General features: G+C 54.3%; 1 protein-coding gene across 2 annotated transcripts in view; it reads right to left on the reverse strand.

Moving 5' to 3' along the window:
- The window catches only part of SRL (sarcalumenin), a 46634-nt gene that overhangs the window by 11240 nt on the left and 7807 nt on the right, over positions 1 to 27587 (reverse strand). The window contains exons 1-2 of one of the 2 annotated variants that reach the window (XM_049637420.1): positions 25279 to 25739; positions 889 to 1959 (exon numbers count right to left, since the gene is read on the reverse strand). The exons of the other annotated variant lie outside the window; for it this stretch is intronic. Of the exons in view, the coding sequence (XP_049493377.1) occupies positions 889 to 1959; positions 25279 to 25339 (1132 nt within the window). The 5' untranslated portion in view covers positions 25340 to 25739. Of the gene's footprint in view, positions 1 to 888; positions 1960 to 25278; positions 25740 to 27587 lie in introns of those variants that run through there. 2 annotated transcript variants of the gene reach the window in all.

Here is a 27587-nt window from a genome sequence, read left to right on the forward strand (position 1 = left end):
AGCCTTTGTGCTGGGTGGGATGGACATGGGCGTGAGGGGCACAGGGAGACGGGTTCCACAAGGGAAGGGAGCAGAGAAGCATCCATGTGCCTCACGCAGCAGCTCGGGAGTGGGATTCTCCGCAGGGATCAGCCTGGGCAGCACAGAGGGGAGACGGGAAAAGCGGGGGGGGGGGGGGGGGGGGGAGCGCCTGCTGGCTTAGAGAGTGTGTGAGCACCCAACAAGCAGCGCGGAAACTAAATCCCACAGGGCAAACTGTGGGGAAGCCATGCTGGAAAGCGAGGGCCGAGCCCCATGCCTCCACCCTGAAAGCCAGCTGGGCTCTCGTCCAGGCCAGCATCTTCCCATGCGACTTGTGGGCTGTGCTACGCCTCCCTCCCCTGCTCCCCACTCCCCATGCTGAGTGGGGAGGCTGCTGCTTTTCCAGGTGAGCATCCGTGCGACATCAGTGTCACCCCCGGCCTGAGATTTCTTATCACCATCCTGACCCTGGTCTCTGTTCACCCCACCGGACCTGGCCTAGCCTTCAAGGGGAGACCCCAGGGGCCTCCCAACCACACCCTACCTGCACCTCTCTCCACCAGCTTGCTGCGACAGGGCCTCAAATCCTGCCACTACATCACCTGTCCTTCAGGGGACCTGCACTGGTCCCCGTTTAAGTGCAGGGAGGCTCCTGAGGGCCTAACTCCCAAGTGACCAGGTTCCTTTGGCCCCTCCACTGTGCAGCCTCCCACTGGTCCCTCTGAACAGGGCTTAGTGGCTAAGGAGCAGCCCGCAGGTACCTGGTGGGCCAAGCCTCCATCCGGCAAACCCGGAGCTGACTGGGGGGTTCCCCTGCTGCGCCCTGTCCCACCACACATAGGTCTGCCAATTCCGGGAACCCCCTACCCTGAGGCCCCTCGTCGGGTTCCTCTGTCTCGTCCCCCTCAGGCCCTGTATTTGATTCCTCTGAGATCAGTTGGGTCCCCTCGTCCCCAGGGCTTGCAGTTGCTGCTGCTTCCTGGGGTTCCCCAGCTTCCTCCAGGGTGCCCCATTCTTCTTGTTCTTCTTGTTCTTGTTCTTCTTCTTTTTCTTCCTCTTCTTCTTCTGAACTAGCCCCGTCACCACTGTCCTCCTCGGATTCTTCGGACACAGCGCCTTCTCCTTCCTCATCTCCGCTGTGGTCACCACTCTCCTCTTCAGAGGAGACATCCAGGCCCTCCTCAGTTAGCCCTGGTGCCTGGGCCTCAGGGCGCTGGGCCTCCTGGGTGTCCCCCGCCTCAAAGCTCTGTGCACTGCCGGTCTCCGAGGCCAGGGTGAGGGTGGGCTCCCCGTGGTCCTCAGCCCCCTCCTCAGTTTCTGTGTCCAGGTCCAAGGTTCCGTCTGGCACCTTTGGCTCCTGATCAGGCCCTGGACTGTCCTCCTGCTGTGTCTCTGGGGCATGGGCCTCCTTGACCTCTATGCCCCCCGAGCCTTCAAGCTGTGCGGTCCCTACTGCTGCCCCCTGCTCGGCGTGGTTGCCTACGACTTCTTTGGCCTCTTCAGGGACCATGCTACTCCCAGTCTGTCCTTCGGCCTCCCCAGGAACCCCCTCCTGTCCTGGGCCCTCTCCCAAATCCAGCTCTTCCTCAGGCCCATCCTCCCCTCCTGGTGGGCCTGCTTCTTCCTGCCCAGGCCCCGCAGGGTCCCCGGGGGCAGCTGACTTTGAGGCTGAGGCATTGGAGAGGCTGGCTTCGGGACCAGAGCCCGGGCCGGTGGCGGCAGCAGCAGCAGCAGCAGCGGGGGCCCCGGCGGCTGTCTGCTCCGAGCCCTCAGCCTCCCTGCCATCCGGGGAGTGAAGGAGCAGGGTCTTCTCTCGAGGGGCGGCCTCCGCATAAAGCGCCCTTTCCTTCTCCTCTAGACTTGCATCTCCAGCAGAGAAATGATTCTCCAACAAATTGCCAACATCTTCTGTGCCACCCGAGGCGGAAACTTGCAGTTCTAAATGATTAGAACACCATTGGTCAGTTTCACGGGGTTGGCACTGACTCTGCTTCTCTAAAGACTCTAAGGCAACCTAGCTCCTGTCCTCCAGGAGTGAGGCGGGGACCGGGGCGTGCGGCGACGCACCTTCCTGCTCTTCGTAACTGCCCTTGGAGGCGAGCAGAGTGAGTGTTTCTCTGCCTCCCTCCCAAGATGTGGAAGGCAGCTCTCACCACTGTCCACCCCTGGAGGAGTGAATGGCTGAGCCACCCTGAGGGCCCCACGCTGGCCCTGACTCTTCGAGCCTCAGCTGGGTCCTGATGGCTTCAGGGAGGGAAACTCAGATCCCTTCCAGGCCTTCCTCAACCTTGCAGCAGGCACGTGCAGCCAGGCTCACCAGGAGACCTTTCCAAGATAGGACAGATGCATGGACATTCCGCCCCTGTCAGTTCCTAGAGTCATTAACCAGCATGCTTTTTATACTGCTATCAGCAAAGGAGTGAAAACAGGTGTATGCGGGCCAGATCATCTTAGGTTACACGGCAAGTACTTAGGGGATTACTTGTGGCTCTCAGCCTTATTAAGTCACACATCCAACTCTGTCCCCTTCAGGGCAGGCATTTGCTAGCCTTGCTACCTTAGATTACAGGGGATGTGGCCCGAGGAGGAGGAGGAGATATCCAAAACAGGCAGGGCCAAGAGCTTCCCAGCGGCCTTAGCCAACCCCTTCCCGAGGGGATCCCCTTCTTAGGACTGATGGCTTTACCAGGAGAGCTGAGAGCACAGAGGCAGCAGGAGAGAGGGAGGTAGGGGCCTTCTAAGTGTGGGAGACCTCTCTCAGGAGTAAAGTGTGATTCATGTGCAAAATGGGGTCAGAAGAAAGGACTGGGCCTATTCCTTCTGACCCCTCCCACTCAGGTCAGGACCTGTGTAAGAAGGGGGACTCTGCAAGCATAGAGAGATAAAGGGCCACTGGCCCCTTGCCTTGGGGTAGGTGAGACAGCCCCAGGGCTCCCTTGACTCACAGAGATGCTTTCTGAAGGAAGCAGCATCCCACCTCTGCTGGGGACAGCCTGGTACTCCCATCTCTACATCCCACAAAGAAAAGCCACTTCTTGGGGTCCCTCTTTCGCCTCTGAGTACCCACCCATCCTGTTTCCTGAAAGCTGGGGCAGTCTCCAGGGTCGAGGAACAAATATTTTCACATTAATCCCCACAGTGGCAACCTGTTATCAAATTCAGAAGGAGGAAATTCAGACGCCTTTAATTATAAAGGAACCACTTACACTGATAGGACACTTTGACGTTCATGACCTCAGCCGACCTCCCCGATTACCATCTGGGTGACTGGAACCCAGAATTACCTACTCCTCATCCAGGCCTTCCACGCCAACTATGTTTAGGGGTGCACAGGAGAATCCCTTCGCACCCCTCCCTGCACATGCCTTCTCTCCGCTCCTGAACTATGGGAGCCAAAGCTTAATCCTCCCTGTGTTCCCCAAGCCTGGGACACTGCCTGGCCCACAGAAAGTGCTATGGAGAGGTCTGTGGTGACATCCGGGTACAATAAGAATTTCTGGTCCCTCAGAGAGGGAGAACTGGAGGTTACTCACTAAAATTTTCCTTCATTGCCTCCAGAATACCTATATGTCCTGATTCTTTGCTGCATCTCCGACCCCTCGACTCCCTGGAGAGAAATCTATGGTGGGAACTTGGTTTAACCCAAAGAGACTGACAGTCCTTCTCAGCAGCAAGGCACATGTAATATATTTCATATGAGATACATGTGCAGAATTATTCAGAGCGCCAGGCAATGCTTAAGCACTTTATATAAATAAAACATGAACTGATCTTACTCAATGTATTTAATGTCACTTGCTTCTGTAAGACAAGTCTTACGCTTATCCCCGTGTTACAGCTGAGAGGACTGAAATCTGAGACACTGAATGCTTTGCCCAACACGCAGCTGGTAACTGGCTGAGGCCGTTTAACCACAGAGCTTCAGAGGAGACTGCCTGGCCCTGGAGCCGGGTACCGCGCCTCGGAGTGTGGTCCAGGCACCTGCAACACCGGCATCACCTGGGAGCTAGGGAGACATGCAGGCTCTGGGACCCTGGCCCAGACCCACTGAATCAGAATCTGCATTTTCACAAGATGCCCAGGCAATTGGTTTCCAGAAGCACTAGTCTACACCACCTGATAAAACTGCGTCTGAACCGCTGGTTCTGGGCACTGGCTGGACATTGGAATCACCCAGTTCTTGTGCCATTCCTCCTCTCTCCTCAGAAGTTCTGACTGAATTAGGATGTATCCCCAGCATCAGAACTTTAATAAAAAAATTTCTTGGTAATTCTAACATGCAGCCAAAGCTGCAAACCACCGATAAACCAAATAATCCTAAACCCAAGGCTTCTGCTCCTGGCCCTCCTGACTCGTGTGCCCACGGGGGGCTTCCAATTTGGATGAGTCACCCAAGGCTTGGCCTGTGCCTTTGGAACAGCAGCAATCCAGGCTCCTCCTCTGGTGAATCCAGCCCTTTCCACAGGTCCCTTTTGCCTTCTACTGTTGATGATGATGATGGCGGGGATGGTGATGGTGGTGATGGTGTTGGTGATGATGATGATGGTGGTGACAGTGATGATGGTGATGGTGGAGATAATGGTGATGGTGGGGATGGTGGGTGGAATATACTCTGGGTCTGACCACTTGAGGTGTTTCTAATATTCTCTAATAAATTTCTAATAAGTTTCTAATTTCTAATAAAATACCTTCTGTCCCTGGTGAGAGTAAAAGGGTTACATAATCCCAAGGGAAATGAGGACCCCAGATTTTGGGGGCTTACCACGAACTTCACTGCACTCCTGGGACCCGGACAGGAATTCAGGTATGTGCGTGTGTGTATACACATTTATATCCACACCCTTCCTGGGTTTTACGATTTAATGTCAAGCCGTCAATGACCTGCTAAGCAATTTGGAGCAAAAGAGACCAAGGGTGATGCCTTCATGCCCTGTGACCTTCTTTTCCAGGCTAAAAATAACATCTCTGACAGAAAGTCCCTCCGTGAAACAAGCTATGCCATCGGGCCCCCAGAGCCCAATCCCCAGGAAGCAGCTGTGCCATTGGGCCTGATCTCTCCTCTGGGAGGCAGTCAAAGGCTTCAAGAGCCTCTGATTAAATTCAGTGTAATTCCATGAAATCAAATCCAGTGTCTTCCCTTCTTCCCTGATCTCTCCAGCATCTAGCTGGAGCCCCCAATGGCCCCTGGAGGAGGTGGGGGAGGGCACAGAGGACCCAGGATACCCTGAATGAGTTGAGCCCGGTAAGATGAGTCTTGGTCCACCCCAGGACACGCAGTACTGTACTGTAGGCGCAGCTGCCAAGGCAGCCGCCCTGCCCCTGGACAGGCCCGGGTGCTTACGTCAGAGTACACGAATAGCAAGCCCCCAGCTCCACCCCAGAGATCACGGGAAGGCCCGCGTGCTGGACAGCCTGAGGCCCGAGCCCCACTCACACTCCGGGCAGAGCATGGCATAAACCGGCTCTGCTTTCTCTCCCGACACCACCTCTGCCATCTTTGTGGTCGGCCTTTCGGTGGCTTGCCCCCTCCACAGTCCCAGCAGGGACCCCAGGCTCAATTCCTCTTTCTACTACCAACCAAACACTTGATTGTTCCCAGTTCCTAACCCTTTGCAAAGCACTTTCCACATGGACTCAAAACTGTGGAGTCACCAAGGGCCTTGCTGCGTCCAACCGCAGAGGGGGAAGCTCTGGCCAGGGAGCTTGAGAGACTTTCCCAAGGTCAAAGGTAGGGTTGGGACAGAGCCCAGGTTCATGGCCCTCAGTCTAGAGTTTGTTCTGCTCCCATGTAGCTTACAAACCATGTCCCATGAAAGCTAGAGTTCCATGGACTTGGTTAGGGGGTGCAGGAAGATAAAGGAACTGGGGTTCAGCCACCCCTTTACTTCCTGCCAGCAGCTCCTCTTGGGAGCTATTCATTCCCACTACCTAAGGAGGGGGGGTGACAGCCACTGCTTCTGCCTCTCTCACCTTGTCCCTAAAATTTCCACTAGCCTCCTCTTGATCATTTTCCCCAACAGCCCAAGGATCCCCCACTGTGGCATCTGCTGACTTTGCTGACCATCGTGTGCCCAGCACGGAGCTGGGTGGTGTCTTTCCTTCACGCAGAACTTCACGCTTCCCAAAGGAGTTTCATGTTCTTAAAGCAGACACGGGAAAGTCCAGTTGTTTGCCCAACAAGCATTCCAGGGATGGGCTAGAACTTGGGCCAAGAAACAGAGCAGAGCTCCCGGGCCACATGCGGGTGGTATCCAAGAGCTGCAGGGCTTTCCAAGCACAGACGCCCAACCTCTGAGGTTTGGGTCAGCATGAATCTGCGTGTTTCAGAAGGTGATTCTAACAAGCACTAACGTGTGACAACCGTCCGTGCCAGGCATCAGGGAGTCTGTGTTGAAGCTGAAGCTGGAGATCGGCAGGTCAGAACCCGAGATGCTGCTTAGTTGACCTGTTTTGAACCCACCTCGAGGTGCTGAATGTATTCAGTGCCTCCACGGAATAGAAGGTAAACTCAATCCCACCTGTCCAAGACTCCTCAGCACACATTTCTAAGGACTAGCCAAGGTTATCCTCCACGTCTTCTCATCCAACTGAAACTACTGAGTCCACAAAGTCACACACAGGTAAAATACCTTTGACTGTCACTCATACACAATTATGCAGATGAGTCATCAGTAATAAAGCCCCAGGGGGACAATCACTTTCCAGTTCTAACCCTGGACACATCTGTACCCAGGAGTCAGGAATACCAGTCTTGCATCCAGATGGTCCCACGTCTTTCACCAGGCTGTCCTTCACCCCAACACTCAGACAGCTCATCAGCCGTGCCTCAAGTGCACCCTTCAGAAACGGAGTCAGAGCAGCACACCGACCCCTTCTGTGTCCTAGGTCTTGTCTCTGAACGCTCCTGGACAGGCCAATGGTCGGCAGCCTCTTTTGGTGTCTTAGACATTTTTTTCTTGACCTTATTTACAGAGCAAACGCTCACCACTCAGGGCCCTTTGTTCCTTCGCTTCTTGGATGAGTCTTCAGACAGCTTTGCAGATGCCAACACTGAGAAGGACCCTAGAAGAAAGTGTCCACATCCTCCCAGAACCCTGAGGCCCTCTCTCTCGCCATTCTGTTAGCCTTTACCTCTTCCACCCCGGACAAGGGGACCAGGGTGCAGTGAGTGAGGCAGCCATCTTTGGAAGGTTTCTTTGGCCTCCTGGCCAAGCTCCTGAAGTCAAGGTTAATCCCACCAGGACAGCTAGTCCCTGGCTGGACTCTGGCCCCAAAACGATTCACCCAGGAGACAGCACACAATGACAAGGACACCATGGGACTGGGAGTCCAAAGGGACCCCCTCACAGACCAAGCCATTTGATTTCACTGTGATCCAGAGCCTGAAACTCTGAGGAGTGACTGCTCCAAGGTCACAGGTCTGGTTAAACCAATTAGCAGTGGGCTGGTTCTAGAAGCCCAGAACTCCACCAACTCTGAGTCCATGGGCTTTCCCAGCACCAGGACACCAATTCCCAGAAAGGACAGGGGGTGAGCCAGCCTCAGGATAAGCAACTGTTCACTGTACCCTCTTCCTTCTCCCTTTAAAAAGGATTAAGACTTCAAGACCATTGCTTTTAACCCACAAAGTCCAGAGAATTGACAGAAGAACTCCATCCCCCTTCCCCATCCTTAATTCCTGGGAATTCTTGCTTCGGGGGGTACAGAGAGAAATCACCCACAATCCCACAACCATTCTTGTTGCTGATGCCCAGAGGATTCATGGATGTGGATGAGCACTCACATTTGAAAGGCAAATGAGTTTGGAAGAAGTAAACCATCAAAGTCCTAACCCCTCAGTGTGACTTAATTACCAACAGGATACCCTGTGGAAAATCCAGTTTTCCCAGAGATCAGCCCTTCCTGAAGTGAATAGAAATCCTTGTAGGAGTCACTGGACTATACTTCCTCCATTCAGAGGGACTGAGCTGGGCAGGAGAGGGAAGGAAGGAGGGAGAGATGGAGGCTGGATCCTGAGACAGGTGGCTGGCTTCCTCCACCCCCCCACCTCCCCACCCAATGACATGGAATCCCCCTGCAATCCAGAGGCTGGCCTCTGGGAGGGCTATGGCTGGATTTCTGGTCACCAGGCATGGAGACACCCGCTAAGAGCCAAAGCAATGTGGCTCCCCGAGGTCACAGTCAGACGGATGCCTTGAGATCAGATCAGAACCACCAGAGGCTTGGATGTGGGGGTAACAATGACATCAGACCCACCTCAACCCCAAGGCGGGGGGGAAGTGAGGGGAAGTCTGCTTAATTCTCAAGCTTGGAAAATGGACGTGATGCCTTCCCAGCCTGGACCAGAACCACATCTCGGGGCTTCCCTTTGCCACGAGACCCAGAGCCAGACTGGCTTCTGGATGCGGTCAGAAGTCAGGACAGCTCTACAGTGTCTCACTAACCAGCAGTGTGACCTTGCTCCTCAACACCTCCCCCCTGCCCCCGCACCAACTCCACTGGTCCATAAAATGCAGGTAATAATACCTCCTTTGCCAACCCTTTCAAAGTATTTTAAGCATCAGATAACGTTTAAAAGCATTCTACAATGTTAGAGATAATAATGCTCATTTCCTAGAAGAACAAAGATGCCAGGCCAAATCCCAAGTTCGCTGAGTGGGCCAAAACAGAACAAGCTTTGGACAGGAGCCAAGCTGGCTCACCTTCACTCTAATCCTTCCTACCCGCTGTTTCGGTGGGGGGGGGGGGGGGGGTAGGTCAGTGGTCTTTCTGCCCGGGGCTCTTTATCCCCTTTATGCGGCCAGAAGCAGCCTGGACAAGGAGTTGTGGGCATGTTGGGGGTAGCCTGACTCTTTCCATAAGGTTCCAGCTGGCCCGGGGACAGGAATGGGCCTCAGCTGTCAACACTCCTGGAGTCCAGATCTCGCCCTGCTGAGCCCCACGTTGACTCCTGTGATGACCGACCTCCACTTCCAGTCAGCCCTGACTCACCCAGAAACTTCTTTCTTTTTTCTAATGTTTATTTATTTTTGAGAGAGACAGACAGAGTGGGAGGGAGGGAGGGGCAGAGAGAGAGAGGGAGACACAGAATCTGAAGCAGGCTGAGCTGTCAGCACAGAGCCCGACGCGGAGCCGAAACTCATGAACTATAAGATCATGACCTGAGCCGAAGTCAGACACTTAACTGACTGAGCCACCCTGGCGCCCCTCACCCAGAAACCTCCGAAGGAATGCATAGCTTCCTCTCTCTCCCCTGCCTCCCAGATCCCTTTGCCCCACCACTGAAGGAGTGACCCCACACGTCACCCCCAGCACAAATGCACGCTCAGGGGGTGCCGAAGCCCACTCTGTGTGCTGTGTGCGAGGACGGGTGAGAGGCGCTGTCTGCAGGAGGAGCAACTAAGGGCCCTTCCTTCTCAGCTCTCAGAAGCGGCAACACAACCAGAGAGGCCACCACCGTGACAGACCGCCCTCGTCGTCCTTGGAATAAGCGAGCACAGGGCGATAAGCCCCTTTAGGAATGACTCAGGCCTTGAGAAAGTAGCTTTGACTGCACCACAGAGACAGAGAGAGAGAATGGCACTCAGCTTGTCCCGCTCGGCTGAAATCAGAGCTAATGTTTTCACAGCTTTGAAGGGTCTGCACGACCACAGGCGGCCCCAATGACAGAGCCAGGCCTGCCCCACACCTGCTTGGCGGTGAGGTGTCCTGAGCAGATCTTACCTCCAGAAGACCGAGAAGCTGTTTCCCCCCAAGTCTGCTCAGGGAAGGTTATGGAGGAAGGTCAAACCAAGGGCAGAGGCTAGAGCAGCAATAACAAATATTGTGCCCCGTGAGTTGCCCTGCATACTCCGGCCCATAGACCCTTCCCGCAAAACCGCTATCCAGACAAGATGCCAGATCTCTCCAGCTTCTCTCCCAGAGGACTTTACCAAGTTCACAGCACATGTGCTCCACTCCTGGGTCCTTACATTGGTGGCGCCAAACCTCATTCTTGTTTTGATTATTTTCACGTTAGAGATTTGTAGTGCTGAAGAAACCTTGGAAATTAACTAGCCCAATCCATCCATTTCACAGCAGAGGTGACTGAGGCACAGACAGCTAAAAGAGCCAGCTGGAAGCCGCCTAATGAGCAAAAGCTGGACTTAAACCAAGGTCTCTGTACCCCTCGCCCTGGTCTTTCACATGGGGTTCCACCCAGCTACGACTTTCTTCTCTCCTTGACGTTTCTAATGCATTATGCCCACGTCTTGCCCTTGCCCTGAGACCCAGCATTCCTGGGATCGCTCATTCATTCCCCCTCATTGCTCCTATAAGGCATGGCCTCCCAGTGAGTACCAGCTGAGGACTCTGACGTCAGGCTGGGTCCCAGAGCACAGATCTCGATGGAGACCTTGGGAAGGACTGGGGTAAGGTTCAAGCTCCTCGAGGCCATCTGCACCCAGCCCAGCCCTGTGTTTCCCATCACTCTGGGTGCTCTGGTATCATGGTAGGGTGGGGGTAGGGGATGCAGGGAGGGATTCACTGTCCCCGTCATCGGGGGACAAAGGTCAGCTGGTTCCACGAAAGTTACATGAGATCAACTCTTAGTTTCTGAGTTCAGGACTGCAGAGGCCAAACAACCCCAACGAGAAGAGGCTTCCAGAGTCTGAGTCACAAGGGAAAAGGAAGAAGACTTCTCCCCGCTCCATGAACGGTACAAACTCCCAAAGCCTCTAGAGCAAACCCATCCATTACCCTCAGTTAGGACTTCAGAGCTTGGAATGCCACAGGGAAAGAATATCCAGGCCGATCTATGGTAGGATGTTCTAGAAATCCTATGTCTCCCCTGGGAGCAGGCTTGCCGGTTTGTATCCCCAAGTGTCCTAGCCCACTGACCCTCAGACACGTGGGCCACATTCTCCCGGTGAGAGGTGGCTCTCTCCCTCCCAAAGGGCCCCCCCTCTCTGGAAATCCCCACCCCTAGGGAGAAATCCTTTTAGGCAGTTAAACCCCCAAGGAAGCTTCTTGCTGGAGTTAGTGTCGCCAAGGGTCTGGGTTCTCGTCTCTTCAAACACTGAGAGCAAATGAGGCTCTTGCTACCCAGACCTTTCTTTTCCTTCAGCAGCCTGGTGACCAGGCAGGTCAGGGTGAGCACTCTTCTGGTTCCCACGGGGCTCCCCTGGGGAGAGGAAGGTTAAAGCCAAGGGCAGGCCGGAGGGCGGGGCAAGAGCAAGCGAACATTCCGCACTCACTGTCCCCGGGATGACCCTTCCTGATCAACACCAAGGGCCCCACGCAGCCTCTGCCAGGCCACATCTAGGAGCTCCAGCCAGTGGCCTGCCTGCCGGCCGGCCACACACAATAAGCACCGCCCCCCCTCCCTGCCCCAAAGCCTGAGCCTTCTCTGGTATCGTTTCCCATAGCTGCTATAACAAAGCACCACAACCTGGGCAGCTTAAAGCAGCAGGAATGTTTCAATTCCTGGTCAGGGAAGCCTTTCGAATCACTATGTTGTACACCTGAAACTAATAAAACACTGGAAGGAAAGAAGGAAGGGAGGAAGGGAGGGAGGGGAAGAGAGAGACGTAAGTGTATTATTATCTCTCCATTCTGGAGGCCAGAAGTCCAAACTCAGGGTGTCCGCAGGGCCGTGCTCCTACCAAAGGTGCTCAGGGAGGCTCCTTCCTGCCTCTTCCGCTTCTGCTGGTTCCCGGCAGTCCCTGGCCTATCCACGTGTGTCTCCCATGTCTACCTCCGTGGCCCACGGCCTTCTCCCTGTGTCTCTATTCTGCATCTCTCCTCCTCCACTTCAAAGGGCACCCAGTCAGGCTAACTAACCACATCTGCAAGGAACCGATTTCCAAATAAGGCCACATTTGGAGGCACGGGGGGGGGGGGGGGAGGTGTTGGGATTTCAACATACCTTTTGAGAACCAACCCATAAGAGATCACACCACTACCTGCTTCTCAGCAGGTCCGGCCTCACCTGTTCCCTCTTGCCAGGTCCCGATGCCTCTATGACGTCTTCCAGTTCTCACCTCTCCAAGCCACCTGGTTGGTCCCCTCACTGACCTCAGCTGACTCAGTGTCCATGACTGTCTATACTGAGCCACGTGATGCAACCCTGTCCCATGTGGCTGTGACCTTCGGGGGGGGCAGGGGTGCGTGTGTCCAATCTTCCCTCCTAGGCTGTCATTGACTCTGGCTGGTGCACCTGTGGTCCCAAAGCCTCTTCGTGTCCCCACAGTGCCTAAGAAAGCCATGAGCTCCAGGACTCAAACAATGAACACCTGCAGAATTCTCTAAGAAACCGCATTCAGCCCTCGTGCATTTCCAACCGGTATCCTCCCTGCCAGACTCACTGTCGCCCACTCCCCACTGCCTGGACCTGGCTAATTCCAGCTCACACATCAGACCTCGGCTTTGAAGCCCATCCCCGGGAGGCCTCCTGGGGCCTCCCAGTACTGAGATGCTTCTGCTCTGTGTTCCCATTGCACTCCCTGTGGCAGCCTTTAACTCGTGTCCCCATGGAAGAGAAGTCCCCTGAGACCAAGGCCTGCAGTGTTTCCCAGTGGGATCACAGGGGTCCAGCACGGGGCCTGGCAGCACAGCAAATGTCTGTTGGATGCCCTGAGAGCACCAGAGAGTAGTGAGCCTCTTTCCCGGGTCAGCCCTTCTCAAGGCGTGGCTCAAGGCCATTTGCAAAAAGGATGAGAGAAGAGCTTAGTTAGAAGTTCCATTCTGGGTGCCTGGGTGGCTCAGTCGGTTAAACGTCCGGCTAGGGCTCAGGTCACGATCTCGAGGTTCATGGGTTCGAGCCCTGCGTTGGGCTCTGTGCTGACAGCCTGGAGCCTGCTTCTGATTCTGTGTCTCCCTCTCTCTCGGCCACACTCCAGCTTGTGCTCTGTCTCTGTCTCTCAAAAATGAATAAAACATATAAAAATTTAAAAAAAAGTTCCATTCCTGGGCCATTCCTCAAAGCCACTGAATTGCACTCAGCGAGGGGGGGCGGGGGTTGTTGCAAGGCTGATGCTTATCAGCTGTGGGGACATTACGGGTCTGGGGTCTAGCTGGCCTTGCTACCCTGCCAGGGGATATTCCCAGGAGAAGAGCACAAAGAAGCAGATGTGGCTGGTGATGGGAGGCTCTCACAGAACCTGCCTGAGGAATGGAAGCCTGGTGGTTGAAAACAGCTGCCCAGCTCAGGGAGCAGCCCTGGGACCCCTGGGACCCTCAGGGAGGAAGAGAAAGAGAGAAGGGCAGAGTTAGGGGCCAAATTTGCTCTCCTAATCAGCAGTGGAAACGTGAGCCTCTGTCTCAACTCCTCTGTGCCTGTTTCATCAATAATAAAACGGAAAAGGGGCGCCTGGGTGGCTTAGTCGGTTAAGCGGCCGACTTCAGCTCAGGTCATGATCTCTCGGCCTATGAGTTTGAGCCCCACGTCTGGCTCTGTGCTGACAGCTCCGGGTCTGGAGCCCACTTCAGATTCTGTGCCTCCCTCTCTCTCTGCACCTCCCTGCTCGTACTCTGTGTATCTCTCTCTTTCTCAAAAATAAACATTGGGGCGCCTGGGTGGCTTAGTAGGTTAAGCATCTGACATCGGCTCAGGTCATAATCTCATAGCTTGTGAGTTCGAGCCCTGCATCCGGCTCTGTGCTGATAGCTCAGACCCTGGAACCTGCTTCAAATTCTGTGGCTCCCTCTCTCTCTGCTCCTTCCCTGCTCGAGATATGGTTGCACATATCTGTGAAAACACTAAAAACTACTGAGTTGCACACTTTAAATGGACACATTATATGTATTTGAATTATGTCTCAATAAAGCTATCTTTTTTTTAAAAAACCTGTTGTCTACCTTCCAAATCTATCCTCGGCCTAACCATTTCTCCCACCCCTAGCTTGACATCTCTCACCTGGGTTGTGAAACTGCTCAGGGAGGAGCGCCAGGCCCTCTGTTCCCCACACGTGCTCCCTCTCTGCACATGCTCTGGCGGCCCCCTCCTCCACACAGGCTTGCTTTCTATGAGCAAGCGCACCGGGCCTCCGTGCTCTCTGCTGGGAATGCCCTCCCCACACAGCTGCCCAGCTCTCCACTCTCCTCCCCTACATCTTGGCTCCTTGTCACTATTTCTGCAAGGCCTTCTCCTACCACCCTGGTGACACTGTCTCCTAACTAGCCTTCCCCTCTCCCCAACCTAACCTTTTTCTCCACTGCACCTATAATTGTCCAATAAACTAAATAACTTACTTATTTGGTTTCCTCGTCAGAGATTTTGTTTCCCAGTGCCTTGAACAGACTTTGGATGGATGGATGGATAGATGGATGGACAGGTGGATGATGGATGGATGGATGGATGGATGGATGATGGTAGCAAAATATAAGGCCTTCCCTCAACTCAGTGGCAGAGAGTTCCAGAAGAGAGGAGATTTGAGACTGGGATTCATAACCACAGAAGTACCCATGGGTCAAGTCATTTAAGCAGCCCAGGCCTATTTTTTTCTTTTTCTTTTTTTTTTTTTCTTTCTTTTTGTGATCAAAGGGTCCTAGGAGTAGTTGCCTTATCAGCTCAAAAGGTTACTGTGATAACCATGAACTTCATTCCTGAATTTAAGACCCTCCCCTTAAGCACACAGCATCTAACTGGAGGGACAAGCCAGACAGAGGAGAGCAAGGAATGCCAGGGTAGGTGCAGTCAGCTTTTCTAGAAAGGCTAGCAGACAGTGGAGACCTGTCCCCAACCCTGCTCTCCTCCAGAACCAGGACGAAGCAGAGACAAGGCAGTAGAGCCATAGCCACCAGTTTCCAGAGCTGCCCTGACACCCCAGACTCGGGGTCAGGGACCCCTAAGTCTGCCACGAGGACACCCACATGCCCATCCTTACAGCTGGGCGTTCCTGCTGCTGGCAAGGAGGGGGCAGAAAGGCAGAGATGGCAGGATGCAAACCTTCATCTGGAAGTTGGCTCTCCAAGGACCTCCTGCAGAATGTTAGGAGGTGACTCCATGCCCCGCTTACTCTCCTGCTGCACTCGGGGTGGGAGACTCCAAGGGGCCGGGCACCCACCCGGAGAGGGAGAGCTAGGCCTAACGCTGCTGGGCCTCAGTCTCTGGGCTCTTGGCCTGCGACTCTTCTCCACCACACACCAGCCCAGAAACAGAGCCTCCTGTCCCCAGGACAGGCCCACTCTATCTCGATCCATACCTGAGCACACCCAACAAGGAGCTGGAACATGCCCCCCGCCATCCTCCCCAGCACCAGCACAAGGCTAGGTGGCCTCCTGGGATCGCCTGCCCCCAGCCAGCTGTCGGTCCATTCGTTCAACACGTTTGTACTGGGTGTGTCAGCAGAGCTCCAAATTAGCTGCTATGGCAATAGCGTGGGCGGTGGGGCCAGAGAGAGGACGAAGGAAACAGGTGCCATCTGTGCCCAGTAGAGGGCTACCACGCAGGAGAGAGACGGGAACTATATGTTCAGAGCCAGCAACCACTCAGCCGTTGGGTCCAAGGCTATGGAGCCTGAGGGGTTGAAGGGTGCCCTCCACCCCCAAATTCCCATCCCTCCAGAACCTCAGAATGTGACGTTATTTGGAAATAGGGCCTGTACAGATATAAGTAGTTAAGCGGTGGCCATACTGCATTAGGGTGGGCCTTAAGGCCGATGACTGATGTCCTTAGAAAAAAAGCAGAGGACACACAGAGACTCACAGAGGAGGGGCCACGTGAGGACAGAGGCAGAGATCGGAGACGCGTCTACAAGCCAAGGAAGGCCAAGGATCCACCAGAAGCTGGAAGAGGCAGGAAGGATCCTCCTGTGAAGCCTGCCAACATCTTGATTTCTGACTTCTGGCCTCCAGACTGAGAGAGGTTAAGTTTCTGTTGTTGGAAGGCATGAGGTTTACGGTCACTGGTTCCGATGGCCCCAGGAGGGGAACACAGGAACAGCGTTGAGGCCTGGCCCCACGAGGTCTTCCTGACCCCCCTCACACTAAGCGGTGGTGCTCTCACCAGCCCCACGGCCCTCTCCCACCCACTCCCCTTCTCTGCACACTCAGGCTACTTATTTTTAGACCCTGTGACATGTGCCTTATACGGTTCCCTCAGACGGTCATGAGTGGGGGCTGCCTCCCCCCACAGCCTGGTTTGTAAGCTCTTTGAGGACAGAGAATCCAAAGGATGTTAACAGCCCTGAGAAGGGGCAGAGATGCTGACAGATTCCCTTCATTGTTCATGTTTCGTGATATTTGAGGAGACCGGTGGCAGGTGTCAAGCCAGAGGACCAGGGACAGCAGCGATAGCCTGTAATTACTGTCACGGTCCTTTTAACCTTAAAAAGTATCTAATATCAAAAAAACATTTTAAGCATCTGATAGCCTTTTTTAAATTTTAGTCACATCACAACACCATGCTGTAAATAGGGCAAGTATAATTATCTTGTTTTATGGGCAAACAAACAGGTGCAAAATGGTAAGGGGCTTGGTGGCAAATTTGTGACAAAGCCAGTGTTTGCTTGGCCCTATGGTCGCTGTGTGTCCCACCCCAGGCAGGCTGCTCTGCTCCCAATGCGGGCAGCCTCAGGTGATAGGGCTCCCGGTGAAGAGACTGCTGGTCTAACTACCAATTCAGGAGGGAAACTGAGGCAGAAGACAGGAGAAAGGTAGATTTGCCACTGGGCTTCTACTCCCCTCACAGCCTGTACCCAGGCTCATCCCTGAAGCCAGGAGGGGCTCCCCAGGCCACAGCAAGTGCTGTGACCCTTCTCCAATTTTTCCAGACCCCTTCCTGGTGTCCCGACCCCCTGAGATAAGCTAGAGAAATAAGTGATCTTCTACTACCTGACACTTGAAATAAAGGGTAGGAGGGAACACAGGGGCGGGGGTGGGAGGGCAAAAAAAAAAAAAGGACCAATGAAGTGGCCAGAAGCCTCTCTGGAAGGTGCAGGTGCACAGAACAGGCAGTTGGGGAACCATAGGACAGAGAGGTCATTTTCAAGGCAATGGCTTTGTCAAGTCTTTAACTATTGCCACCTAGGGAAACTTGTATGGGAAACAACTGGGCTGGCCAAATCCTAACCAAATGGCCACTTGGAGGAGGACCAGGGGCCGCAGTTTTGGCGGTGAGCTGGTGGAAAGGCGGGGGGGGGAGGGGGCTCCCAAACCCCAGGGCTCTCCCCTGGCCTGAGCTCCCAACACAACCCACTTCCTGCGGGCTCAGAACTCCAGGCCAGACTTTGCCTGCACCTGTTTGAGCTCAGAATGCAGTCCCTGCTCTAGAAGGATCCAAAAATATCTGAGAAGGAGAAGGAGAGGGGCTGCAGTATGCCAAGGGCCCAGGGAGAGCCACCTGGCTCAGTGTTCCAGGCCTTTCGCCCATCAGGGGGGTCTGACCCCACCAACAGGAGCCCCACACCCGAGCCAGAGCTGGGCTCATCGCTACCCCTCCCAGTACAATGCCCCCAGCGTCTCCATTCCTGGTTCTGATCACCACCTCCAGATGCTCTTCCTCCTCTGCCTGCACAAACCACCCCCTCATTCATCAGACATTAAGGGCTTTCTGTGAACCAAGCGCCAGGCTAGGCACTGGTGACTCAGCGGTGAGCAAATTAACCAAACACGAAGCCCGTGCCCTCTCGGAGCTGACAGTCCAGCGACTCCCCCTTCCTCCCAGTGCAGCTGAAACCCTGCCCCTCCGTGAGGCCGACCTTCCAGCCCTCTTCTGAACTCCCAGCTAGAGCTGCCCGGGTGTTAGTTACATTTTCTCTCAGTGTGTGTCATCTCCCCAAATAGAAGTCAGCTCCTGGGGCAGAGACAGCCTGTTCCTGTCCGAGCAGTGTGGCTGACCAGGACCTCATGGTGAACACAGCCTGGCGTTGGGGCCAGAAAGTTGGTTTTTCAGAGAGGGGTCCCCATCATCACCCCCTTTCCTGCCTCTCTCCAGTCCTGCCCCCTCTCGGTTGCCGCCGTGTCCAGATCTGTGTTGCACCTCATATCTCGCTTGTCTTTTTTATGTTCGTTTATTTCAAAAGAGACAAAGAATGAGAAGGTAAGAGAGAGTGGGGGAGGGGTGGGGAGAGAGAGAGAGAGAGAGAAAGAGAGAGAGAGAGCGCTAATCCTAAGCAGGCTCCTGACTGGCAGCTTGGAGCCGACTTGAGTCTCAAATCCATGAACCATGAGATCACGACCTGAGCAGAAACTAAGAGTTGGACACTTAACCAACTAAGCCACCCAGGCGCCTCTGTTTTCTGTTTTAACTTTTTAATTTTAATTCCAGTTAATGAACAGTGTAAATATTAGATTCAGGTGCAGAAGAGAGTGATTCCACACTTCCATACAACACCCGGTGCCCATCACAACCGCACAGTTTAATCCCCACCCTGTATTTCCCCCATCCCCTTATCCCCTGCCTCTAGTGTCCATCAGTGTTTTCTCTGTAGTGAAGAGCGTGTTTCTTGCTTTGTCTCTATTTTTTCCCTTTGCTTGTTTGTTTTGTTTCTTAAATTCCATATATGAGCGGGATCACATGGTATTTGTCTTTCTCTGACTTGTTTCGCTTAGCGTTATACTCTCTAGATCCATCTGTGTGGTTGCAAATGGCAACATTTCATTCTTTTTTATGACTGACATTCCACTGTGTGTGTGTGTGTGTGTGTGTGTGTGTGTGTACCACATCGTCTTTATCCATCTATCAAGGGACACTCGGGCTGCTGCCATAACTTGGCTATCGTATTAACAGTGCTGCTATAAACACAGGGGTGCACGTATCCCTTTGAATTCGCACACTTTGTATTCTCTGGGCAAGTACCCAGATTATAAGGCAGTTGCATTCTTACATCACTTGCTGACCATACACTGCTCCTCGCCCCTACTCATGAATCCATTCTGTTCCCAACACAGGGCGGGCTCCCCAGGGAAGGCCCGTCTCCCCTTTCTGACTCTGCGCCGGGCCCTTCTCCTCCCCAGAGCTGGCCACACAACCCACACCTGCTCTTTGCCCTTTAGCGCTCTGAGTGACAGAGGACAAGAGGGTCCCGCCAAGGTGGTGAAGGACAAGGACCCCTGGGGGGAGGGTCCCCCAAAGTGTCGAAGGAGAAAAGCCTTTTCTCACTGCATAACATTCTTGCAGTGAAGCCAGGGAGCCCGCCCCAGCTAAGCCAGCGTTCTACTCGAAATCCTTCTGGGGACCAGGATTCGGAGCGGACAGAGCCATGGAGACTATGTTTTCGTGTGGTTCTGATGAGGTAGTCCCAGGGAAGACAGGCCTCTGGGGTGGTGCCAGGCAGGAGCTGGCTGCCGGAACCACAGTCTCATGGTGGTGATTCTTCAGGATCAGGCCCCTGGGCACACCCACCCCAGAGCGGCTGGGAAGGGTGGCCTGCTCTCTGTACAGCTGGCTGCTGCAGGCCCTGGCTAGGAGGGTGTGAACGGCTGACGTCCTAACAGCAGGGACTGCTTCTGCAGCCCAAGCCCCCCACCCTAAGACCAGGCAGCTCAGGAAAGGCGGCCGTGGAGCCCTCTGTGAGGGAGGATAGGGAACTGACAAGTGCAGGCATGTCTCTGCCTGGGACCTTGACTCTGAACAAAACCACCTTCAGGGCTGCAGGAGGATGGGGCTGAAACCAAATGGGACAGGACTTCCCCGATCCCAAAATGAGTCCCGCCAATGGGCACGGCCAAGTCCTCCCAGCCAGGAAAAAACCCCAGAGGAAACCTGAGCCTGGGACTGTCTCTGTTCCACAAGAAGAATGAGAACCGAGGCCGACATCCGAGGAACTCACCGCGTGCCTCCCAGCCAGCTCCCGCTAAGTCACAGATCCTGATGGAGTCCAAATACAGAGCTTTTCCCATTGCAGGCCCAGGGGACATTTGCTGAATGTACACCTTACATGGTGGAGCTTGGGATCAGACTCTGCCCTATTCTCCACAGCATCTGGCTTGAGGGGGCTCGTTCACCAACTTTCACTGACACAAAAAGGTTGGGTCACTGATTTCGTCTCCGGGCTCTGCCTGGTGGGTGTTCCTGCAGCACCACGGACCAGGCTCTGGTCTCGGCCCTGCTGTTCCATACCATGCAACTTGGGGCAACTGGCCTCCCTTTCCACCTCATGGGTTCTTGGAACATCTGTCTGGTTCCTTCCCCCGACCCGGTGACCCTCCAGGCCCTCCATGGCAATCGTAGTGTAGGCCAGGATCCCTACACCCTATATTAGCTCCCTGGCTGGCTCCTGAGTTTGCCTGGAATGTGCAGTGTCCCTCTGAGGTCTCCACAGTGCTATGGCGTGTCTCCTAAGACCTATCCCACCCTTCCTGCACGTCTGGCATCTTGGTCACTTCCTCGCCACCTTGTGTCTGTCAGTCCTTGTCTCTCCTAGGACCCTTGCCATTGGCCCATAAACACACTTCGTCTTCCTAGTGTTGAAAAGGAAATTTGCTACATCCACAAACCCCCTGCCCACTTACTCTCACGTCTCTATCCCTCCTGAGCCCACTGTCCAAATGTGTTGCCTCTGCGCCTTCGCTAGATGCACGTAAGGCCCTCGTGCTCTGCCTGTGACCTCAGGGTATCAAAGCTAACGCCTCATCTTCCCCGGCATCTCTTTGGCATTTCATCCCTCCGACCGCCTTTCTAGAATGCGCCCTTCCCAGGGTGCCTGGGTGGTTCGGTCGGTTGAGCATCCAACTTCTGCTCAGGTCATGATCTAACAGTTCGTGGGTTCGAGCCCCGCATCACGCTCTGTGCTGCCAGCTCAGAGCCTGGAGCCTGCTTCGGATTCTGTGCCTCCCTCTCACTCTGCCCCACCCTTGCTTGTGCTCTGTCTCTGTCTCTCAAAAATGAATGTTAAAAAATTTAAAAGGACAAAAAACAAAAACCACAGAATGTTCCCTTCCCTTGGCTTCCATCCAGGTCACTGCCTCTTCCCAGGTCTCTTCCCCTTTTCCTGAAATCCGCTCACTGCCCAAATGTGGCACTGCCCAACGACCATCCCTGTATCTTTTCTTTTCCTCTCATCTTCACCCAAATGAATCTCATGTCCGGACCTCCAGACCTGACTTTCCATCCTCCAACATCCAGGATCTCCACCCAGATGTCTCCCTGGCACCTCAAATTCATAATGACCCAAACTGAGCCTTTAAAATCTGTTCTTTAATGTTCCTGGTCATTCATTCACTCACTCATTCATTCATTCATTTTTCTGGCAAGATCACACCTCCAGTGACCCACACGAGACCCTCAAGGCCTCCTTCTGGCCCTGGCTCGCTGGGGTCCAGTGGACTTCACCGCAGCTACCTGCTGGGTCTGGCCCTCCTCTCCGCCCACCCCCCCAAACTGCCTTGCGGAGCTCACACCCACTCCAACTGGCATTTCTGACAAGGTCCTCTAGTCAGCCTCCCTCGTCCTCCCCCTCCCTCCAAACACCTGCTGGACGGATGCTTCCAAAGCCCTCAAAGGTTACCCACCATCCACAGAGCAAAGCCCTCCTCATCAGCCGACCACACGTGGCCCTTCAGAGGCCCAATCCAGCCTTCCAAGGACCTTCCCCGTGACCCCCACTTTGCTCTGCCTGCCCTTATCCTCGCCCAGTTCTCCCCAGAGCCCCGACCTCTCCTGACAGCATGAGTTTGTTTATCCTGCTCCCTTAAAGTAGAATCTTCTTCCTTCCGTCACTCCACATCTCGATGCTACTTTCTTCCAGGCCCATCTCAAACATTCCCTCATCTGTAAACAGTTCGTGACCCACTCAGTTAAAACCGATCTCCCCAGGCACTTCCACCCTACCTCACTTTACCTGTGCTTCCCTCATGACACTCACGTGTGGCCCACACACGCGCATGTGTGTGCGCGTGTGTGTGTGGCCACAAGGCAGAAGACACCCTATCTCCTGTACCGGACTGTAAGCATGCCAAGGGCGAAACGCCCATGTGAACTCCCCCAGTACCAGACCTAAACAACAGGAGGTACCTGATAAATCTGGGATGATTAGTACACAGTGAGATGTGGTGAGGTGTTGGAATGAAAAGGCTTTGCACCCAGGCAGCATTTAAACATAAGGGGTTGTGCTGTGAGTGGGTCTGGATTGGGATTTGGAGCAGGGAAGGTGTCCTGGAGAGAGCTAAGCCCAGCACCCCACAGTGGCAGACCCCACCCCTGCCCACTCTCCCGGATGTACCCTCGTCCCAGACCAGGAGCCACGGCACCTAGACCCTGTCCTTGGCCCTGGGACCCTGTCAGAGAGCAACAGCCATCTTCCTCCTGTGTCTGTAGGGATTAGGCTCCTTCCCAGCCCACCACACTTAAGTGAGCACCAAACAGCCAGATGGACGCAGCTGGCCTCATCTGGGCCCCCTTCCGGGGGAGCAAGGACACCTGAACTCCAGCTCAGACCTGCCTTGAACCAGCTCTCTGACTTTTATTGCCACACCCAGGCGAGGGTCAAAAACAGCATTTCCCAAACTCTAGTTCCACAGGCCACTAAGCAAGGCGTGCACATCCATTAGCAAATCCCAGTGAGTGCTCTGGAGACTCGATGTGGGAAGGGGCAGACTAGTTTCTCCCTGTGGGCTCATCTGGCTGCACCGAGCCAGGAATCACACCTTGCGGGGGGCACTGCAAAGGCTTCTGTCCTCTCCCCAAAACCCCTGAGCTCATGACCCCTCCCCAAGGTGGAGATCGCAGCAGCTGGGCTGCCCTGTTGAGGGAACACGAACACAGCCTCTTTCTGGAAATAGCCAGCCTAGGGTGGGTGAAGAGGGGCCACAAAGGGGTTCCTGACAGACCCTCATCTCTCACAGAGGGCTCGGTCAGCCCCAGCATGCACCAACTTCTCATTATTGGGATAGCAGGGTGGAGGCCAGAGCAGGCCGCAAGCAGGCCAAACCAGGGCTAGGCTGGAGGAAGGAACGGACTCAGAATCCCCTTCTACCCCAACCTCTGCATCATGCAGGCAGCAGGAAGCAAAGAAGTCCCGAACCCAGCCTAACAGACGCCAGCAGCTTGAACCCAAATGCTCTCTCAGCGCTGGCCACCCCACCACCCCACTCTTGGAGGAGGGGTGAGACTGTCTGTCCCTAATTCACTGCCTGACCTTGTACACATCTCTGGTTCCTCCAGCTTTCACTCTCTTACCTCAACAATACTCGAGGCTGCTTTCCCCTGTCCTTGAGCAGGCCTGTGACCAGGCCAAGTCCCCAAGACAAAGAGGAGGACCCCAATGGTCAAAATGCCCAGAGGCCATGGGTCAGGGGGTGGAGACTTACAAGGTGTCTGGTGATGGGGCCACGGCAGTTCCGGCTGCGTCCTAGCATCAGGAGAGGTACTTGGTCCCTTGCTAGGGAACAAGAAGAGGCTGCCTCGGTCCAGAGGACCACAGGGGCAACATGGGGACAAGAGACGGAAGCACAGCTCTGTAAGGCCCCCTCCATCCCCGGGGAGCAGGAAGCTGGATTAGACAGAAGGTCAGCCTGCCATCCAGCCAGCAGCGGGATGGAAATGAGGGTCCAGTAATAGGGTGGGAAGTTCAGGAGCAAAGCTGCTGCCTTTGGGCAAGGTGGCATTTACTTCGTGGCACAATTCCAGTGGGAAATCAACCAGTAGGAAGGACTGTCATCATGGGGGCAGGGAGAAGCCACCCTTACGGCTGGAACCTCCTAGCGGGTACAGGAGACAGCTGTCTTTGCGGTAATCTACAGCTGGTAGAGTGATAAAATTCACCCCCCCAGGAGAAGAGCCCACAGCCCAATTGGTGAGCAGGAGTGAGGAGAAGGGGGACCCTGCACATGGTGGACAACCCCTCCCTGGAAGCCAGGACTGGGCCACACTGCAGAGTCCAGGAAGGAAGGAACATGCACAGACAGGATCTTCGCACAAAATGCCTGCCTGCCTCCTTTCCCCCACAGCAAGATCCCCAGGCAGGCCTTATGGAACGTTCCAGATGTCCAGTTCCCTTGTTGGGAGGAAAGATGAAGGATGTCCCTAAAAGGCTAAGAGTCCCCGGGCCTGCTGTGTGGAAGCAAGGCGGCAGCTGGGGCTGGGCGGAGCAGGGCAGGGGCTGTGAAGGGGAGAGGGCAGCAGTGGCTTGGGGCTCAGGATCCAATTACACGGCTGTTTCCATACTTAGCCACCTGACAGCCGCTTGGAATCCTCACCGCTCCAGCCACAGCAGCGCTGCAAGGCCCAAATTAACTCAAGGGCAGACAAGGGCAGGGGCCAGCAGTGTTCACAAGGCTGAATCCCCCCACCTAGGTCCCTAACCCCCTGAGGGAACAGCTTCTGCTCCTGCCTGCTACCTGCCCTCCTGGCTGGGTCGAGGACCTCGACACACAGAATCTCAAAGACCCGAGCGGCTGGGGCTCTGGCCCTGTGGTCCCCAGTGCAGATGAAGACGGCCACTCATGAAAAGACAAAGCAGGAGACCCAGATGCCTGGGGGTCTCCAGATCACCCCCAAAGCACCACCAAGCGAGACCTAGCCGCAGAAGTCTCGGGAAGAGAGAGGTGACAAATGATCTGGTGTCCCCTCCATGCCTAGAAATAACCCCCACGCTGTAACCTGAGCCACCGCCTCTGCCACACAAAGTGCTGAGATATCAAAGGGAGACCGTGCACACATGCCCCAGCCCCCTTCCAGTGGAGCCCCCAGCCCAGGCCAGGGATACCCTGCAGGGGGTCCTGCTCCTCTCCCAAACTCTGGCTCCGATCCCCAACTCCATCTCCAACCTGTTCCCAACCGACCTCCTTTCTACCCTGCTGTTCCCCAGACAACCCCCAACTCTGTGCACTGTGCCCGGTGTTCAGTCATGCAAACCCAGCCCCTGCCCAATCCCCACCGGGGGGGGGGGGGGGGGGGAGGGTCAAACCAACTCAGACCTCCAGGGGCCCCTCCAGCTCCAAGACCGGGTTCTTTTCGCCCATCTAGAAGGGTCCTCTAGTCTTGACTTTTGGGGTCCTCTTCCCCAACATCTACTGGCCAGACCTGTCCTCTGGCTCCCAGCCCTTGGCTCAGGCCTCATGCCTGCCTGCACCTCTCGGTTCACTGCTCCCACTTTCTCTGGCCTCCCATGGAGCCCCCGACGTCTCTCAGGTTCTCTGTACCATTTCCTCCTGGGCCCCAGGGAGAAAGGAATGGAGACGATGCCAGGAGTCCATGTTTGCCATCAACCCCAGGAACCACTGAGGCCTCACCATCTACCGCTTGAGCCTCTCTCCCCTCCCCCCTTCAGTAAACATAAGACCTCAGGGCATGTGGGGGTCGTGATCTGGCCCGGCTGACAGGGGTAAGGGTCATACCTGTTTGTCCTGGGAGCAGGAGCGATGCCACAAAGCAGCAGAGCAGGACCAGCGCCCTCATGGTGACTGCCAAGAGAGCCCAGCTGCTCCTCGCCTCTATTTATAGGGCTGGTGGCAGCGCCGGGTGGGGGAGAAAGGGTCACACAGTCACTAGGGCAACTGGGTGGACGTGATGGGGAAGCCGCGCAGACCCTGACAGGCCATGCAGAGGCTGGCTCCACCACTGCTGTGCCTGCTGTCAGGCCCCGGAAGGCAGAGCCCGGACCGGATTCTCTCCCCCCAGCGGCCCTGGGGTCACGTGACAAGGGTCACAGGGCAGGGGTGGTAGAGAAAAAGTGGGGCATCCCTTGGGTTAGGTCTAGGGCTTAGGAACCCGAGCCTTTTCAGCATCTGTGCTAACTTGATCTAAAGTCTGGGCCAAGTCACTGACCTTGACCTACCTCAGTTTTCTGAATGAAGGAGCCACAGGGCAAAGCGAGAGAGATTCTATTTGACAGCCACTGACAGACATTTCAGCCGTTCCCACACACACACACACACACACACCCCTCCCCCACAGGTCAGTCAGGAGGGTGAAGCCACAATAGCTGCTTAAGGAAACCTGTGACGTCTGACCTTTGAGGTAGATGGCTAGGAGCTTAACCTTCTCAGGCTTCCAGAAAACACAGAATGCTGATGCCTCGGAAAGACAAAGGGGAAGCTAGGAGACATGTCCCGTGCTATGATGTAAGACAGTGAGCAGAGATCCATTTCCAGTAACATGGGGGTTCCAGAACCTTCTGTCGTGTCTGCAATGTGATGTTTGATGCAGTTTTCCTAATGGCACATGACAGCCCCTAAGAACCAGTTCTCTGAAGCTGAGGGAATGCAGACACTGGCTTGTCAGGCTGGAGGGAGGGTGTCACTGTGAGGATGGCAGTCGGTCACGGAGGAGAGGAACTGAAGTCAACTGGCCATTCTTCTATGGGCTTTACATTTAACACAGCTTCGCTGGGGTCTAATCCACCTGCAGCACAGAACGCTATTCAAATCGGATTCATTTTGACATATGTGTATCACCACAATCAAAATAGTGACCAGATTCCTCACTGCCCAGTTTTCCTCATGCCTCCCCCCTCCAGCCCCCTCCCCAGCAGCTCCTGAGCTGCTCTCTTCACTATACATTAGTTTGTATTTGTGGATGTAAAGGGAACCACATCGTATGTGCTTTTTATCCGGCTTCTTTCACTCAGCATGCTTACTTTGAGATGTGCTCACGTTGCAGTTGTGTATCGATAGTTCATTCCTTTGTATTCCGGACAGTACTTCACTGTATGGACTGGCCACAATCTGCTATCCACTCTCCTCGTGACAGACACCGGGTTGTCTCCAAGTTTGTGCTACTACCGATCGAGCTGCCGGGAACATCTGTATACAATTCCACTTACCAACGTTCACTTTCGTTTCTCTCCAGTAAATACCCAGAAGGGGAGTGGCTGGATCACACGGTGGGGGGTCCATTTAACTTTTTCCTAAGGTGACTGTGCCACTTTACATTTCTGCCACCAGTTCCTCCACATCCTTGCTGATCCTGGGTAGGGTCAGTCTTTCACATTTTAGTCATTCTTGTAGGCGTGAAGTGATATCTTATTGTAGTTTCAATTTGCATTTTCCTAATGACTGATATTTAAAAAAAAAATTTTTAATGTTTATTTTTTGAGAGCGAGAGGGAGAGGCAGGGGTGAGTTGGGGAGGGACTGAAAGAGGGGGAGACACAGAATTTGAAGCAGGCTCCAGGCTCTGAGCTGTCAGCACAGTGCCCGATGTGGGGCTCAAACTCACGAGCCGGGAGATCATAACCTAAACCAAAGTGGGATGCTTAACCGACTGAGCCACCCAGGCGCCCATGACTGATATTAAGCACATTTCCATGTGTGTTTTTGTGATCCACTTCTTTCGTGTGTTTTTGGTGCAGTGCCTGTTCAAAACTTTCAACTATTTTTGACGGGTTGTTTTCTTCTATTGAGCTTTGATGTTTTTTTTTTTTTTATATATATACATACGCTGAATACAAGCCCTTCATCAGATACGTAATCTGTAAGAATTGTCTCCATTGGCATCTTGTCTTTTCATGCACTGAGGTATCTTTCAAAAAGCAGAAATTCCTAATTTTCATCAAATTCAAAGAACTCTTTGCCTAACCCAAGGTCCCCAAGATGTTTTCCTGTTTTCTCCTAGAAATGTAACAATTTTGGGTTTTACATTTAGACCTGTGATCCACTTTGTGTAATTTTCAATAGGTTGCCAGGTAAAAACTGAAGTTAGGATTT

The sequence above is a fragment of the Panthera uncia genome, chromosome E1 (genome assembly GCF_023721935.1).
Source record: "Panthera uncia isolate 11264 chromosome E1, Puncia_PCG_1.0, whole genome shotgun sequence".
Lineage (NCBI taxonomy): Eukaryota > Metazoa > Chordata > Mammalia > Carnivora > Felidae > Panthera > Panthera uncia.